The sequence below is a fragment of the Garra rufa genome, chromosome 10 (genome assembly GCF_049309525.1).
Source record: "Garra rufa chromosome 10, GarRuf1.0, whole genome shotgun sequence".
NCBI lineage: Eukaryota > Metazoa > Chordata > Actinopteri > Cypriniformes > Cyprinidae > Garra > Garra rufa.
The window spans coordinates 29,210,569-29,226,274 of NC_133370.1; the positions used below are offsets into that span (position 1 = coordinate 29,210,569).

Here is a 15,706-nt window from a genome sequence, read left to right on the forward strand (position 1 = left end):
TACATAATATATGTGTGTACTGTGTATAATTATAAGTATAACTAAATACACACACGTATATATTTATGACAAAATATGTAATATATATTTATATTTATGCTCTGAAATCGATTAGTCATGATTAATTGCATCCAGAATTAAAGTTTACATAATATATATGTGTGTGTGTACTGTGTATGTTTATATGAAAAAATAGACACACACACACACACACACACACACACACACACACACATACATATATATATATATATATATATATATATATATATATATATATATATATATATATGCGTGTGTGTGTGTGTGTGTGTGTGTAAGAAAAATATGTAATATATATTTATATTTATGCTCTCAAATCGATTAATCACAATTGCATGCAGAATAAATCACAATAAATCGATTTGACAGCACTAATTTAGATATATTTAGACTATTAAAGTTTACATAACATATGTGTGAACTGTGTATATTTATATGTGTAAATAAATACACATACACATATATATTTAAGAAATATATGATATATATTTATATTTATGCATGTGTACTGTGTATGTTTATATGAATAAATAAATAAATACACACACACACACACACACACACTTATGTAAGAAAAATATGTAATATATATATTAATATTTATGCTCTCAAATCGATTAATCGCAATTAACTGCAAGCAGAATAAAAGTTTACATAATGTGTGTACTGTGTATATTTATATGTATAAATAAATACACATACACATATACATTTAAGAAATATATGTAATATATATATTTATATTTATATACCTAAATCGATTAATCACAATTAATTTCATTCAGAATAAAAGTTTACATAATATATGTGTGTACTGTGTATTTTTATGTATAAATAAATACACATACACGTGTATATCTTAAGTACGGGATAATGTACAGGCAGCCGGTAGTTATCGCAGAAATAAGCCCCGACAGTGTGATCAGGACCCGACGCGAAGTGTGATCATTATCCCGCTTATTACACGGCTACTTGCCACATAAGGAAAAAAAACTGGACATGAATATGAATTTGAAACCTTTTATTGGCATATTTGTTTTAAATTAACATTTTTATCCTTCCGCGAAACGATATAGTACCACGTGACTAACATTCAAACTATGTACGTTAGTAAGACAATTTAAATAGATTAATGTCGAAATTTTCCATTGTTAATTGTGGTTGTCCAGTGTTTGTCACAAGATGGCGCCAAACGGTAATCTTTGTTGGCACGGAGGGATTTTAAACATACAAGTAGTACCGGCTATGCGTTATTACTTTGGAGCGGTGATTATTTGAAAAGAACGAACCTGCAAATGTCTCAACTGACCAATCAGAATCAAGCATTCCAAAGAGCCGTGTAATAAAGAAATATATGTAATATATATTTATATTTATGCACTCAAATTGATTAATCGCAATTAATTGTATGCAGAATAAATCACAATAAATCGATTTGACAGCACTAATTTAGATATATTTAGACTATTAAAATGACATATAATAGTTAAAAATATATCTATAATAAAATATCAGTAATACTTTATTATTAGTTGGTTAACAAACTAAGAATGAACAACACTTGCGCAGCATTTATTAATATTAGTTAATATTAATTTAAACATTTACTATTGCATTATTAAAATCAAATGTTGTGTTTGTTAACATTAGTTAATGCACTGTGAACTAACATGAACTAATAATGAACAACTATTTTTATTAACTAACGTTTAATCAATAAATACTGTAATAAATGCTTGTTCATTGATTGTTAGTTAAGACATTAACTAATTTTAACAAATGAAACCTTATTGATTCAGAATCAATAAGTGAATGAATTGAAACCTTATTGTGAAGTGTTACCAAAATATCTTATTTTTAACGGAAAAATTACTATTTACTATACTAAAAGTACTAGTAAAATGTGCATTTTATGGTATTTCTACATGCAAGATTCACTTTAAAGTGAACACATCAGTAACTGTGATTATGTCATAATCACAACACCCTACAGATGCTGTATATTAAAATTAATATTTCATTGTCTAGAAATTGTCTGTTCTTTGCAACAGCAGTCTTTATAGAAATACTTATCCGGTGATCACAAACAACTGCAACCGTCATGGAAAATGATTGCTAAACATGCGTGGGAACCCGGTATATAGGAATAATGCACAACAAGTCATTAAAATTTAAAAAGTAGCTCCGGGCTTTGGAGACAAGGCTCACTAACTAGCTTTAGGAAGGTGATTCATTCATAAAGCTGTTATTATGGCTTAATCTAATTGGATATCTATTGTTTACAATAATGAGCCCCTCTCTTTTCAGATAAATGGAGCAGAGAAGAGAGCAGCAACAGACATGGCCAAGAAGCCCAAAACCCCCAAGAAGAAGAAGAAGAAAGACCCCAACGAGCCTCAGAAGCCAGTGTCAGCCTACGCCCTGTTCTTCAGAGACACACAGGCAGCTATCAAAGGCCAAAATCCGAATGCCACATTTGGGGAGGTTTCAAAAATAGTGGCCTCCATGTGGGACGGCCTGGGCGAGGAACAGAAACAGGTGATTTTTTTTTACTCTTTTGCTCGTGCAAATGTGACAATTCCTTTATCTTGTTGCGATCTTGTGGCTGACTCATAAAGACTGAGGTAATTAGATTACTGTGTGTTTCTATACACACACCCCACATGTTTTGTTTATTATCTAAGGTATTATCTAGAATATATACAATAGTATATCCACATAACGATGTGTTATGACAGCAGATGCGATGACGCACATGTTGGTCAGAACATTTGTTGATTTCCCCTTGTGCAATCAGAGAATAACAGTTCCTCCGCGGTAGTGCTGTGGTCGAACATCAGCGAGGTTGTGCATGTAGGGGAAGTCTTAAAGTCAGGTGTGAAAACAGTGCAATATGTGCGAGAATTTTTTTTATTGGAACATAACAAACAAAGGTTTTGCGCGGTCTGCTAATCACTTTATCAAGTTTCAGTACACATTTGACATGAATACAGTCTATAATGTAGTAAGCAACCGCATTTTATTTTCTTGCATTTTAACAGGTTTAAAAGTTGATTTTCAATACTTGAAACATTTCCAGAAACGAATAAATCTGCAAAATGTTAATTATTTGATTAAAATAAGAGGGATCATACAAAATGCGTGTTATTGTTTATTTAGTACTGACCTGAATAAGATATTTCACATTAAAGATGTTTATATAAAGTCCACAAGACAAAATAATAGTTGAATTTATTCAAATAAAAACTGCAAAAGTTTACATCCCCTTGATTTCTAATACTATCTTGCCTGAATGATCCACAGCTGTGTTTATTTATTTATACTTGTTCTTGAGTCCCTTGTTTGTCCTGAACAGTTAAACTGCCTGCTGTTCCTCAGAAAAAATCTTCAGGTCCCACAAATTCTTTGGTTTTCCAGCATTTTTGTGTATTTGAACCCTTTCCAACTGTGAATGTATGGTTTTGAGATACATCTTTTCACACTGAGGACAACTGAGTGACTTTCATTCAACTATTACAGAAGGTTCAAACACTCACTGATGCTCCAGAAGAATGCATTAAGAGCCAGGGAGTGAAAACTTTTTAACAGAATGGAGATGTAATTTTTTTCTTTTTTATTTTGCCTAAATATCATATTTTTTTCCATTTAGTACTTCCCTTCAGAAGCTACAGAAAATACTGTTTCCCAGAAGACAAAATAAGTCAAAATTGCCTTGATCTTCAAATTCAAAAAGTTTTCACCCCCCAGCTCTTAATGCATTTTTTTTTTCTTCTGGAGCATCAGTGAGCATTTGAACATTCTGTAATAGTTGCATACGAGTCCCTCAGTTGTGAAAAGATAGATTTCAAAATCAAACACTCATTGTTGGAAATGGTTCAAATACACAAAAATGCTGGAAAACCAAAGAATTTGAGGAACCTGAAGGATTTTTCCTGAAGAACAGCAGGCAGTTTAACTGTTCAGGACAAACAAGGGACTCGTGAACAACTATCACTAAACAAAAAACTTTTGAAAAGGGTCATTTTTTATAAATTCAACTATTATTTTCTCTTGTGGACTGTATGTCTTTTATGTGAAATATCTTATTCAGGTCAGTACTTAATAAACAATAACATGCATTTTTTATGAACTCTCTTATTTTGGTAAAATAATTAACATTTTACACATTCTAAAAGGGGGGTGTAAACTTTTGACCTCAACTGTATTCCAAAATTACAAACTACAAAGCAAGATATTTTGAAGAACATTTCAGCTGTTGTCTGTATAATGAAAGTCAAAGGGGTCCAAAACAACTCTATGAACCGAAAAACAGACTATCAGCTTTTGTGTTCCACAAAAGAAAGACAGAGTTGGAACGACACAAGGATTTCAGTTTGAGTACTTTTAAGGTACACAATAGATCATGCAGTCAAATAACAATTACTTTTTAGTTGCTGTGCAGTACGACAAATGTGTAGATCAAAGTGTTATATTAAAGTTTATGTATTACCCTTGTAAATGTTTAATATCCTCATTAAGGTTCCTTTTAAGATTGAAAGTAATGACGATGAAAAGGATTAGCACTTATGCTCACACCTAGACTGTTTTTTAGGGTGTGAATTTAGGTTTTGAAGAATGACACGACACGCGAGCTGCTTCTGATTTCAGAATAAACACAACTGAAAGTACCCATTTCTCTCACCAAAGCCACCAGACAGCATCTACAGTCATAAAAAGCTGTTTTATTTTTTTGTGTAGTCGTTTATTTTGTGCTTTTTTCACTATGTAAAACACTCAGCCGGTGAAGCTGATGAAAACACTTAAAAGTACTTTTACTCAGGAGAGGATGTTTGCCTGATAAAAGAACATCATGTCTCTCTGCTGTGGTTTTTTTTTCTTTCTCTATCTCTCTTCTGCTCTTGTCTTTTTAGTAGAGGTCTATTGGTTGAGGTAATAACAGCACAGATGTATTGATGGGCAAATAATTACACATACGCCCCAACTGAAAGGGGAAATATGGACAGTCCATAAAGGCAGAAGAACAAGCGATGGATAAAGTGGGCTGCACTCAAGCACCATTTCAGTGCTCCAACAACAATTACGCATTATGGCTCATAAATGGACTGCCATTAGATCCCATTTCTAAGAATAATTGTGCACAGGAACATGAAGAACAGCTTTGGCCTCTTAATATATTTTTTTCTTTGTTTGTTTGTTTTATCATGGCAGGTGTACAAGAAAAAAACAGAAACCGCAAAGAAGGAGTACCTCAAACAGCTGGCAGCGTACAGAGCGAGCCTCGTGTCTCAGGTAAATGACTCTGGGCTACTAATATCCGCATATGCTTTAAAATGGTGACGTTTGAGAAGGGACATTTCGAGATGTTCCTGTTTGCCAGTTTAGAGATGTTTTTGAGACAGCTTGAGTAATAAACAAAAACTCCCTTCGCCCATCTAAAAGGAAAATTACAAAGAGAGCGTGAACAACTATTTAATATATATATTGTGAAGCAACATGAATGGAAATATTGCAAGCAAGATTAAGCGGAATATACTGAGAAATGCAATACTAAAATACATATTTGTATTTTATCCGTTTTTGGAAAGTTACTTTGGAAATGTAATATAATGTTACAGATTACAAGTTACCCTATTTAAAATATAATAAGTAGTGTAACGATTTCAGTTACTTTATTAAAGTGATGTAACTGATTACATTTGATTACTTTTTGATTACTTTTCTACATATCTAACGAATGTTTTCAACTGTTAATCATTTTTAAACATTGGGTTAACCTTACTCAAGTAGTACTCAACAGTGATTACTGTCAGACTTTCAAAATCAGTCATCACTAGAATTACGATCATAGTAACTTAATTTTAAAGCATAGTCACCACAATATCAGACTTTAGCACCTACTTTTACTTTGAGATCATTATGAGGTTTAATACAGATTTAAAATCGTACAAGAAATAGTAAATATCGATATAAGAAGTATTCAGCTGTAATTGTAATTTAATCACACATTTTTTTCTTACAGTTACAGATTACAGTAAAAAATTTTCTGTAATTAAATGTAACTAGCTACTCCCCAGCACTATATTATTTTATATTAACATTAATAAAAATTACTATATAAAATTTAAGTTTTACATATTAAATATACATACATTATAATAAACATTTTTAAAATGTATTAAATCTATACATTTTATATACTTTTTAAATATAATATATAGTATATACTGTATACTATATTAGAATATAGTATATATGTGACCCTGGACCACAAAACCAGTCTTAAGTCGCTGGGGTATATTTGTAGCAATAGCCAAAAATACATTGTATGGGTCAAAATTATTGATTTTTCTTTTATGCCAAAAATCATTAGGAAATTAAGTAAAGATCATGTTCCATGAAGATTTTTTTTGTAAAATTCCTACTATAAATATATCAAAATGTAATTTTTGATTAGTAATTTGCATTGTTAAGAACTTAATTTGGACAACTTTAAAGGTGATTTTCTCAGTATTTTGATTTTTTTGCACCCTCAGATTGCAGATTTTCAAATAGATGTATCTCAGTATACATCTCAGTTTTGTAAAATTTAACCTTATGACTGGTTAACACATATTTAGTAAATAGTATATACACATATTTATAATAAAAAAATAGATCATGCAACATTCATCAGAGAATTTAAAAACACACTAAAAAAAAGGTTCATTAGTAAATATTAGTTAACATGAACTAAGAATAACCAACACTAGCATTTATTAATCTTAGTTAATGTTAATTACAGCATTTACTAATGCATTATTAAAATCACAAGTTATGTTTGTTAACAGTAGTTATTGCACTGAACTAACATGACCAAAAATTTACAAATGTTTTTTTAATAACTAACATTAATAAACATTTGATAAACGTTTGTTAATGTTAGTTAATGCATGTTAACAATTGACACCTTATTGTAAAGTGTTACCGAATGATTAATCCAAGAAGCCTTTTTGATATTTAAGCAACCGACAAGTAAAACACTTTTGTTACTTTCTCTAGAGCTACAATGACCCAAACGATGTGAAGGCGTCACAGGCTTCTCAGATGCTCGGTCCCAAGCCACCAGTTTTCTCTGGGGCAGGCCAGTCTCACCCAGGTCTCTACATGGCTCCTCCATACCACCAGCAGCCAGGACTCAGTCCCCATCTGCCCCCGATGCAGCCAGGCCTAGCCCGAGGTGGTGCATCCCGGCCCAGCGCACCCATGCCAGGAGCGGTGAGCATGGGCAGCATGACGGGCTCATCCCCCCCTCCGCTGCAAATCAGCCCCCCCTTACACCAGCACCTCAGTCTCCACCAGCAACAACAGCAGCTCAGCAGCCACCCGCTGCCCCTGCACTCCCCATCCATGGCCCAGGTGAGACATCTAATGATATTTTTTTACAATGAATAATGCACTTTTTGCTTTTTAAATACAGTAGTATGGGTTGGTGATATACCAGTAGACACAATTAACTGGTAGAAATTTGTCAACTGTGTTTACATGCTCATGTGACAATGTGCTACGTGGTCACAAAAACTTTGTTTGCATTTGTTTTTAACCATTGCGGGTTTAAAACAAGCGATTTTAAGATGTTAAAACGCAATCAGCAGTGAAAGAGAACTTATTTCACTATATGCACACACTGTCTTAGAGACACTGAGCACTGTCAGATGAAGCTTACACTTGAAGACAGTGCTCATAGAGCGTCGGGGTATTAATTGAGTTATTTTTGCTGCTTTACAGGCCTTCAATGGTTAAATACGCACTTGTATGTGTCAAAATGACAGTCTTTGCAAGTATCCTCATAAACACTGTAATTTAGGTGTTAAGTGAAAGCAAACAGCTGAGAAAGAAAACACATGTGTAACATTATATTGGATCCGGGCAGCTCTTAAAGTGACAGCAGTCTAATATTCCTGCTGTCTGTCATTCATGTTAACCAAACAACAAAATAGAGAAAATCTCTCACTGCTCTTGACTAAATCACTTTTGTAATTTTAACAAGAAGATGAAAAATATGCAGTGTTTTTATACATATAATCACTTATAGCATTTCTTATTTATTTGTTCTACTGTAGGTTTTTCTGTCCTGTATTTAGTTTATTCTTTTTTAATCGCTAACTGTTTAATTTCTTCATTGAGCTTGAGTTTTTTTATGCTTTTTTTTTTTTTTTTTTTTATCTAGGCTAGTATTAGTTCTTTGTGATTTTCGACATTGGAAATAAGAATTAAGAAATTGCTATGGTATCAAAAATTTTAATAGCATAAAGACCTTATTTAAAGCAAACATAACTGTATTGTGATATACAGTAGTCAACATTTGAAGTGGATCAAACAAGCTCAAAAAAAGTTGTTTTAAGACAAGAATGGGTATTGTTTTGGATTTAGGACAATTTGATGAAAGGTTTTGATCCATTTCAAATGTTGACTACTGTATATTGTTACCGTGAAATAAAATAAAAATAAATAATAAAAATAAAAAATAAATAAAGTTATGTTTCATACTTTTATTCAGCAAAGATGCAATAAATTGTTTAAAACTGACAATAAAGACATTAATAATGTTACAAAAGGTTTCTATTTTACCTAAATGCTGTTCTTTTAAACTTTGTAGTTATCAAAGAAAAAAGTCAGCACCAAATCAGCATATTAGAATGATTTCTGAAGCATCATGTGACACTAAAGACTGAAGGAATGGCTGCTGAATATTCAGCTTAATAAATCACATTATAAAAGGAAAAGAGTTATTTTAAATTGCACAGTAGTAACATTTCACAATATTACTGTTTTTACTGTATTTTTGATCAAATAAGTGCAGACTTGGTAAACATAAGCATTTAATAATTTTCAGAAGTCAGTTGACCACTAGTCCTCACATCCAAAACCATAAATATTTAAATTCATACTTCTACGCAAACTTAAAATGAGCATGAAATCATCTTAATTTAATGTAATTAATCTAAGCTGACCTCCATTTAATTATTTAATATATTCTCTTAGACTTCATGTGAACGATTCACCCCAACCAAAGACTGCTCATACAGAAAGGACTTTTTTTTCACCATCCAATCAATTCCCAATGGATAGCATCAAGCCTCTGCCTATATTTTTCTTCTTCTTTTAATGTGAAATCTATCACATTCTGGAAGTAAAATAGATTGTGAACTCTATTTCATGTTGACTTTAATCAAGAAAGACATTAGCAGCCTTTTCACTGTTGTTAAAGCAGCAAAAAGAGGCAAGACAGACACCAAGCCGGGCCAATTAAAGAATCTGCTCCCCCGCCAATCTATTTTCCATAAACCTCTCGGAGAACCCGCCTTGTCTGATTCTTCTCCAATTTCCATTACACATTATCGTGGAGCAGATAGTGAAGCGTATATGTGTGTGTATGAATGTGAGAGTGGAGGAAGTGCTGTTTATGCAGCAGATGCAGCACCGTTTCATTTTTCATCATTTCCGGCCCCTTCAGCCTATCTCTCGCGCCGGCGAATGAGGTCAAGAGAGGAACCATTAATATCTGCCAGCTTGTTTTATGTCCACGCCGTGCAAAAAAATCCCAGCGTATCACACAGACAGATTTTCAATTTTCTCTCTGTAATAAACAGATGCATTAGGATTTGGATGTGACTTAAGGTTGCACAAAAAACTCACATTGAGATTGATGAATACATCAGTGTGGAAGACAAAACGGCTCAGCTATCTGATGAAAACAGTTTTTCAGACTGGGCCGAAGGAAATGAAATTAGTTCTCCGCTAAAGCATATAGGAGGAGAAGGCTGCTTTTTGAGGACGTAGACAACAGCAAAGCAGAGAAAGCAAATGAAGGCTTTACCCATTCACAAACCCCCCCAAAAAAATCTAATTAAAGAGAAAACTACCTCTTTTGAAATAACATTCACTGTGTTTATTGCCTCTCTCCTGCCTTAACGTGCGAGGAGGTACTGCAGCCCTACATTAACACTCAGCCTCATTATTAGCATCAGTGCTAATTAAGCCCTCGTTCCTCTAATAGAGATCTCAAACAGAGGTGGTTAGGGAGAGGTTTGAAGCCCAAGTCTCCTTAAGCACTCGCGGTGACGGCGAGAAACGTTCCGTGTTGATCCGTTTCATGTCTTAATAGCTTTGAGTTGCGCTGGAACTTCAGTGGGATTGAGATGAGGTTGTAATGAGGTCCTAATGAATAGCACCCTTGTGCCTGGAAGCTTTTTAAGAGATGAGCATCAGCTGGGAGGCAGGACTGACTGGTGCTGGAGAGAAGGAGAGGGCGGAGAATCGCATTGTCTTGGGGTAAACAGGGATTAGCTTCATAAAGAGAGATGAATCAGGTGGTCAGGAGAACAGGTGACACGCTATCCAATGACAGCAGTTTGATCTTTCGCCAAGGGATGCGACAAGCCGCGTTTTTCGGTGGGGTTTATTGAGGAAACACTCTGCGACGTATAGATTCCATCAGAGAGGAAACCGAAAAACATATTTCCGATTCAAACCAAAAGTTTGCCGTTCACATCTGAATATGAAAGGCCTATTGTTGTGAGTTTCTCTTCCTGTGCCCGCTGGGAATTCTGGGAAACGTTGTATTTAAAAGAGCAACTACTTGATTGAATTTCATGTGCTTCTTTTTTATCACTCCTCGGCAGGAAAATTAACTATTGCTGTGTATGATCGTCGTCGTAAGGCGAAAAAAGTGTCTAATTTTCATGCAGATTATAGTGTGAATTTGTCTGAAGTCCAATTTTAGATTACCACAGGGCTCCTTGTATGGCTGTGTCAATCTTTTGGAGGAGAGTACGAATGCTTAAACTTGGCTTTTCTCTCCTCCGTTTGGGGAGTTCTTAAGCCTGTTCTGCAGATCCTGCCTTTATGGGAGAGTTTTTAAATCCAAAGGGGAGTAATAATCCTCGTTCATTTTTGCATATTTGTGGAGAGCAAACAAAACCGCGCGGTTCAACTTTTTCGGTGAGCCGAGGCGGGCTGGGGGGAGGTGGGGCGTTGTTGGGGGGGGGAGGGACACAAAGGGGCAGATGGAGCCTTTGTGATCGAATGAAGGAGAAGAATTTGAGGAACAATTCATGAATAGGTAGAATCTCTGGAGGGGGAAAAAAACGCAGCCACCTGCTGTCTTGCTCTTTCAGGGAGATTCTCTTGTGTACCACTGAGATTAACTTCCTTTTCACATGCAGTCTTTCTTAGGCTAAGAACAGAGAAGAAGTCTTCAAATTAGAATATCTTGCTTCGTTTATTTTTCGGCTACCCCCACCGGTCTCCCCGACCACCGAATGCAGTTCCTCATTAATGCTCATTTGAGCCTGCTTGCGTTACACTGTCATCATGTCCACTTCAGATCCTGTAGGATGTTTGCTGGAATTAGACTAGACGAGCTGCTTTGCTCTGGTTTTTCTCAGAAAAAAAAAAAAAAACAGGAAGGCTAGTTCAGCATTCTGATGCCAGACTTTTAATACAACTCAGTGTTAAAATATTTATTTAGTGGGACAGTTCACCCGGAAAAGAAAATTATGTAGTTCCAAACCCATTTGCTGAGTGGAACTCAAACGTAAATATTTATGAAAATTTATACAGAGGTCTTGCAACACAACTTCAATATGTCAAGCTCCAAAATGACAAATAAATAAAATTAGTCCATACAATTTCAGTCATTATTCACTAAAAAAAATCTTCTCTTCCTTTTAAGTTTACACTACTGTTTTTTTTTTTAAGAAATTAATACTTTTTAGTATAAATATACATTATATTGATCAGAAGTGACAGAAAAGACTTTTATTTTTTTAACTAAAAATATTTTTTTAAACAAAACTGTTTTTAACATTAGTAATAAGAAATATTTACTGAGCAGAAAATCAGCAAATTAGAATTATTTCTGAAGAATGATGTGACACTGAAGACTGGAGTAATGGCTACTGAAAATTCAGCTTTACCATCACTAGAATAAATGAGATTTCAAAATATATTCAAATAGAATAATTTTAAAAAGCCTAGTTCTGCCATGAAACTCTAGATGTCGCAAGCTGAGGGGTTGTTAACATTACTGATGATGTCACAGAGTTATATGATTTGGCAAAAGCTGATTGGTTCATGTTGCATACGAAACCAATGAGCTTGCAGCTATTTAAATGGCTGGTAGCATTTTGCATTTTCCTCTGAAACCCTCCACCTTCCCCAGCTCCACCTGTACAGATCTGCTACAGAATATATTAAGCTATTTGTGCAGCAGCAGTATGTCTTAAATACTTACAGCACCATATTGCCATATGCTTTGGCAGTAGCAAGTTCTGTAATTGCTTGCAGCAGCAATAATCTACAACTACAGCAATAACCAACAGCTGCAGCAATTCAGCAGCAACAGCGTAGCAGATCTATTCCGCCAAGACCAAATACATTAACACTGCCATATCCATTACCATGTTAAACTTTTCCGAGAGTTGTCATGACAGAAATGTAATAATATTTTACAATATTACTCTCTTCCGGGTCCCTAGCATATGCATAGCCAACATTGCTAACTAGGGGTCGAACGACTATTGGCGTGACATTAATCATTTTTTTATGGTTATCGGTATCTATCATTTTCAAAACCGATTTGCTGATAAAAATGATTTCAAATTTCACTTAAAGAACATTTTGTCAGAGCCTGTGTTATTCTTAATTTTAATTTATTTTTACACCAGACACATATCGGTTCAAAATATCGGTTAACGGTCTACTTGATCTGTAATAATCGGCATTTGCCGTGAAAAACACATATCGGTCGACCCCTATTACTCACCCAAAAACAGCATTTTATTACCATTTTCTAAACTATATTTGAGAAAAAAATTGAGAAATGTTGAAGGTGAACAAATTTTACTTTGACTGTAAATTCTTATTATTTTTATTATTATATAACAGATCCCATTTGCTGTCATACCTCTGCACTATAAGCCTTGACTTTGTAGGACCTGCAGCATGTAAGATCTAATATGTAATCTGCTCTCCCTCTCAGGGTTTCCCCCTTCAGGCAGAGTATCAGAGCATGGTAAATGTCACATCCTCCGCCGGACCCGGCCTGTCCCCTTCAATGGACTACCGCACCGGCTGCAGGAACGGACCGATCCAGGACTGGACCCCTGACTACTGCGGCAACGGGTGAGCAGATGCTAGCGAGATCAATCCTCAGCATTCAGGAAAATATCACTAAGGCAAATTTCTGTGGCAGCCATTTTGACCATATTTTCCTCAACAGAGCTCTGCAGAGGGACAAAGCCCTGTACCTGACCTGATCGACATGTCCAACCTCCCCCTCCTTCACGCTCACAGGACCAAGGCAGTTCCTCATCCCAGTACAGCTATCCAGGGCCTGATTGTTCAGGCCTTCTTTTAGACTAGACACAATCCACGCATCAGCAAAGCAACGTTTGAATGTTTTCTTTCTCATGGCTCACACTTTAGTGCACCCTACCGTGGTGGCTTTGGAATTTGTATCTCCTTCTAGCTTCTGACATTCAGACATTTTGGATCTTTAAAATAGAGTTGAAATCATCGCAAGCATGAACATGTAAATTGTATGCTAAAATTTGTTTAAATGCAATCACCTCTCTAATGATATTGACTTTTAACGCCCTCCTACTGTTCCGTCGCGTACCTAATAAGAGGCCGTGTACGGAAACCCCCTGTAGACGTGTGTTTTATCGGAGATCGCTCGTGGTTTTTAAGACGTCGCGTAGGTCAATTTGCCTCGCAGGAAGGTTGTGTCAATCCATCGGTTTCTAAGCACTTACCGCTGCGTGTCGGAGACTCCAAGCTCTCGCTGACAAACGGCGGAACCAAAACCAAAACAGAACTTCTTTTTTGTACAAAGAGGAAAATCGCAATCCGAAAACAGAAAAGAAACAAAAAGCCACAAAAAAAGAATGCAGATGATATGACTCCTGCGTCTCGCCCCACTCCTCTTTCTCGTCGTATCACTCTTCCTCTTTTCTAGTCAACTGCCTTAGAAACAGAGTTCTGTTGTAAGTATAAAACAGTCGCTCATAGGAACGTTATGAACGGCCGGACGGCTTGTTTCAAGCAGCCCTCGTTTCAAGCTGTAAATAGAATCTGTGTTACTCCTAGAGTATAAGAATTCAACTTTTTTTCTAGTAACAATGTGATTTTGAATTGGACCGCACCAGTTCGTTTAAAACTCGAAAAGGGATAATTAGCCAAGAGGGGTAATTTCTTGGCAGCGGGCGTCGCCGTTGATTAGACCGACAAAAAGAGACTAAAGAAGTATTCTTTTCCCAAGTTTAATAACGTAAAGGTTGATGGCATCGACCGGCGAGGTAGCATGAAACGATTCATTAAGGAAAGTACTAAAGAAAAGTTTATTTTGTATTACGCAAAATACTTCTTTTGTATCACTTCTGGCATATTGATTAATGTCATCCAAACTATGTGTATGAAACTGTCAGATGCTTATATGGTGTTAATTAGAAGAAACAGTGGCAGATTGGAGAGTTGCTGTATAACCCTGGCATATGGCTGATCATTTACTATTCCTCTACACTGTGTCTATATGAGATCTTTTTATGGTACTTGTTTGCGCCTATTTATGAAGGAAAAAAAATAACTGTAGGTGTTTTTTGAGTAATTATGTTAGAGTTCCAGGGATGTTTTTCTGTTCATTTGTTTTGACAGAATTGATCCAGGCAACAATGTGAATAATTCTTATTTAGTTTTTATTGTGTTTGAAAATAAATAAAGGCAAACCTGCATTTTTGTGCAGTAATTAATCAGCCGGCGTCACCAGTGTTTCATTGCCAGGAATTCAGGGCCAAATATTTGTATTGAACATTATTCGAGACATTTATCACCTCATAATTCCTCTGGCAGAAAAAGGTCAAGCTTAAGTTTATGTATAATGAACACTAATTCTCTTCCTCTCTCATATCTCATAACTGGGTCACAGTGTGTTGTTGATACAGAGTGTAATAATAACAATCCATTTTCCAACCACGAACACAGCACAAATAAACCTCCCAATGTCAAGAGCACATTCCTGCCCTGCCATACAGCTGCCATAGACTGATTCACCTAAGGGTTTTACATATTGATCTCTCTCTAAATGCTTCCTTAGTGTCATTTTAGTCACCGTTTTCTGGTACAAACTGTCTTTATAAAGTCTACATTATGCATAACAGTGGAGCATCTAAATTTTCTCCAATTTATGTCAATGTTTTCGAAGCTATATAACATTACTGCTGCATACTGCATACTCAACCCAACACAAACTATAGGAGAATAATGAGAAGAGCTAGGATCTCTCCTGCCAATATCAACCATCCATTCATCTTTCATTCTCGGTCACTCAGATCTAAAGTAGTGGGTTCATTATTTAGACTTGTTCAAGTACAAATCATAAAACAATTATGTACAGCTAATAGTATTTTTATTAGTTAGTATGAAGTAAAGCAAGGTCAAAGTTTGGTTTGGTTCTTTTGACCTAAAACCCTATTTGGACAATATCCAGCCTCAATGGACTTTGTACTGGAGTGTCACTAGAAGCTAAAGACAGATTAATAGACTGTCTTGATTCTGACTGCCTTTTTGAAAACTTGAGCTCCTTGTCATGGAGTTCATTTTTAGTGATGGCAAAATATTGCCATCT

The 15,706-nt window shown here is 35.3% G+C and overlaps 1 protein-coding gene across 3 annotated transcripts in view; it reads left to right on the top strand.

The window, feature by feature from the left end:
- The window catches only part of tox (thymocyte selection-associated high mobility group box), a 75,780-nt gene extending 60,949 nt beyond the window's left edge, over positions 1–14,831 (top strand). For all 3 annotated transcript variants that reach the window (XM_073849140.1, XM_073849142.1, XM_073849141.1), the window contains 5 exons: positions 2,350–2,580; positions 5,251–5,331; positions 7,081–7,437; positions 13,064–13,206; positions 13,304–14,831. In XM_073849140.1, the coding sequence (XP_073705241.1) occupies positions 2,350–2,580; positions 5,251–5,331; positions 7,081–7,437; positions 13,064–13,206; positions 13,304–13,340 (849 nt within the window). In that variant the 3' untranslated portion in view covers positions 13,341–14,831. The remainder of the gene's footprint in view (positions 1–2,349; positions 2,581–5,250; positions 5,332–7,080; positions 7,438–13,063; positions 13,207–13,303) is intronic.
- Positions 14,832–15,706: the final 875 nt, after the last annotated feature.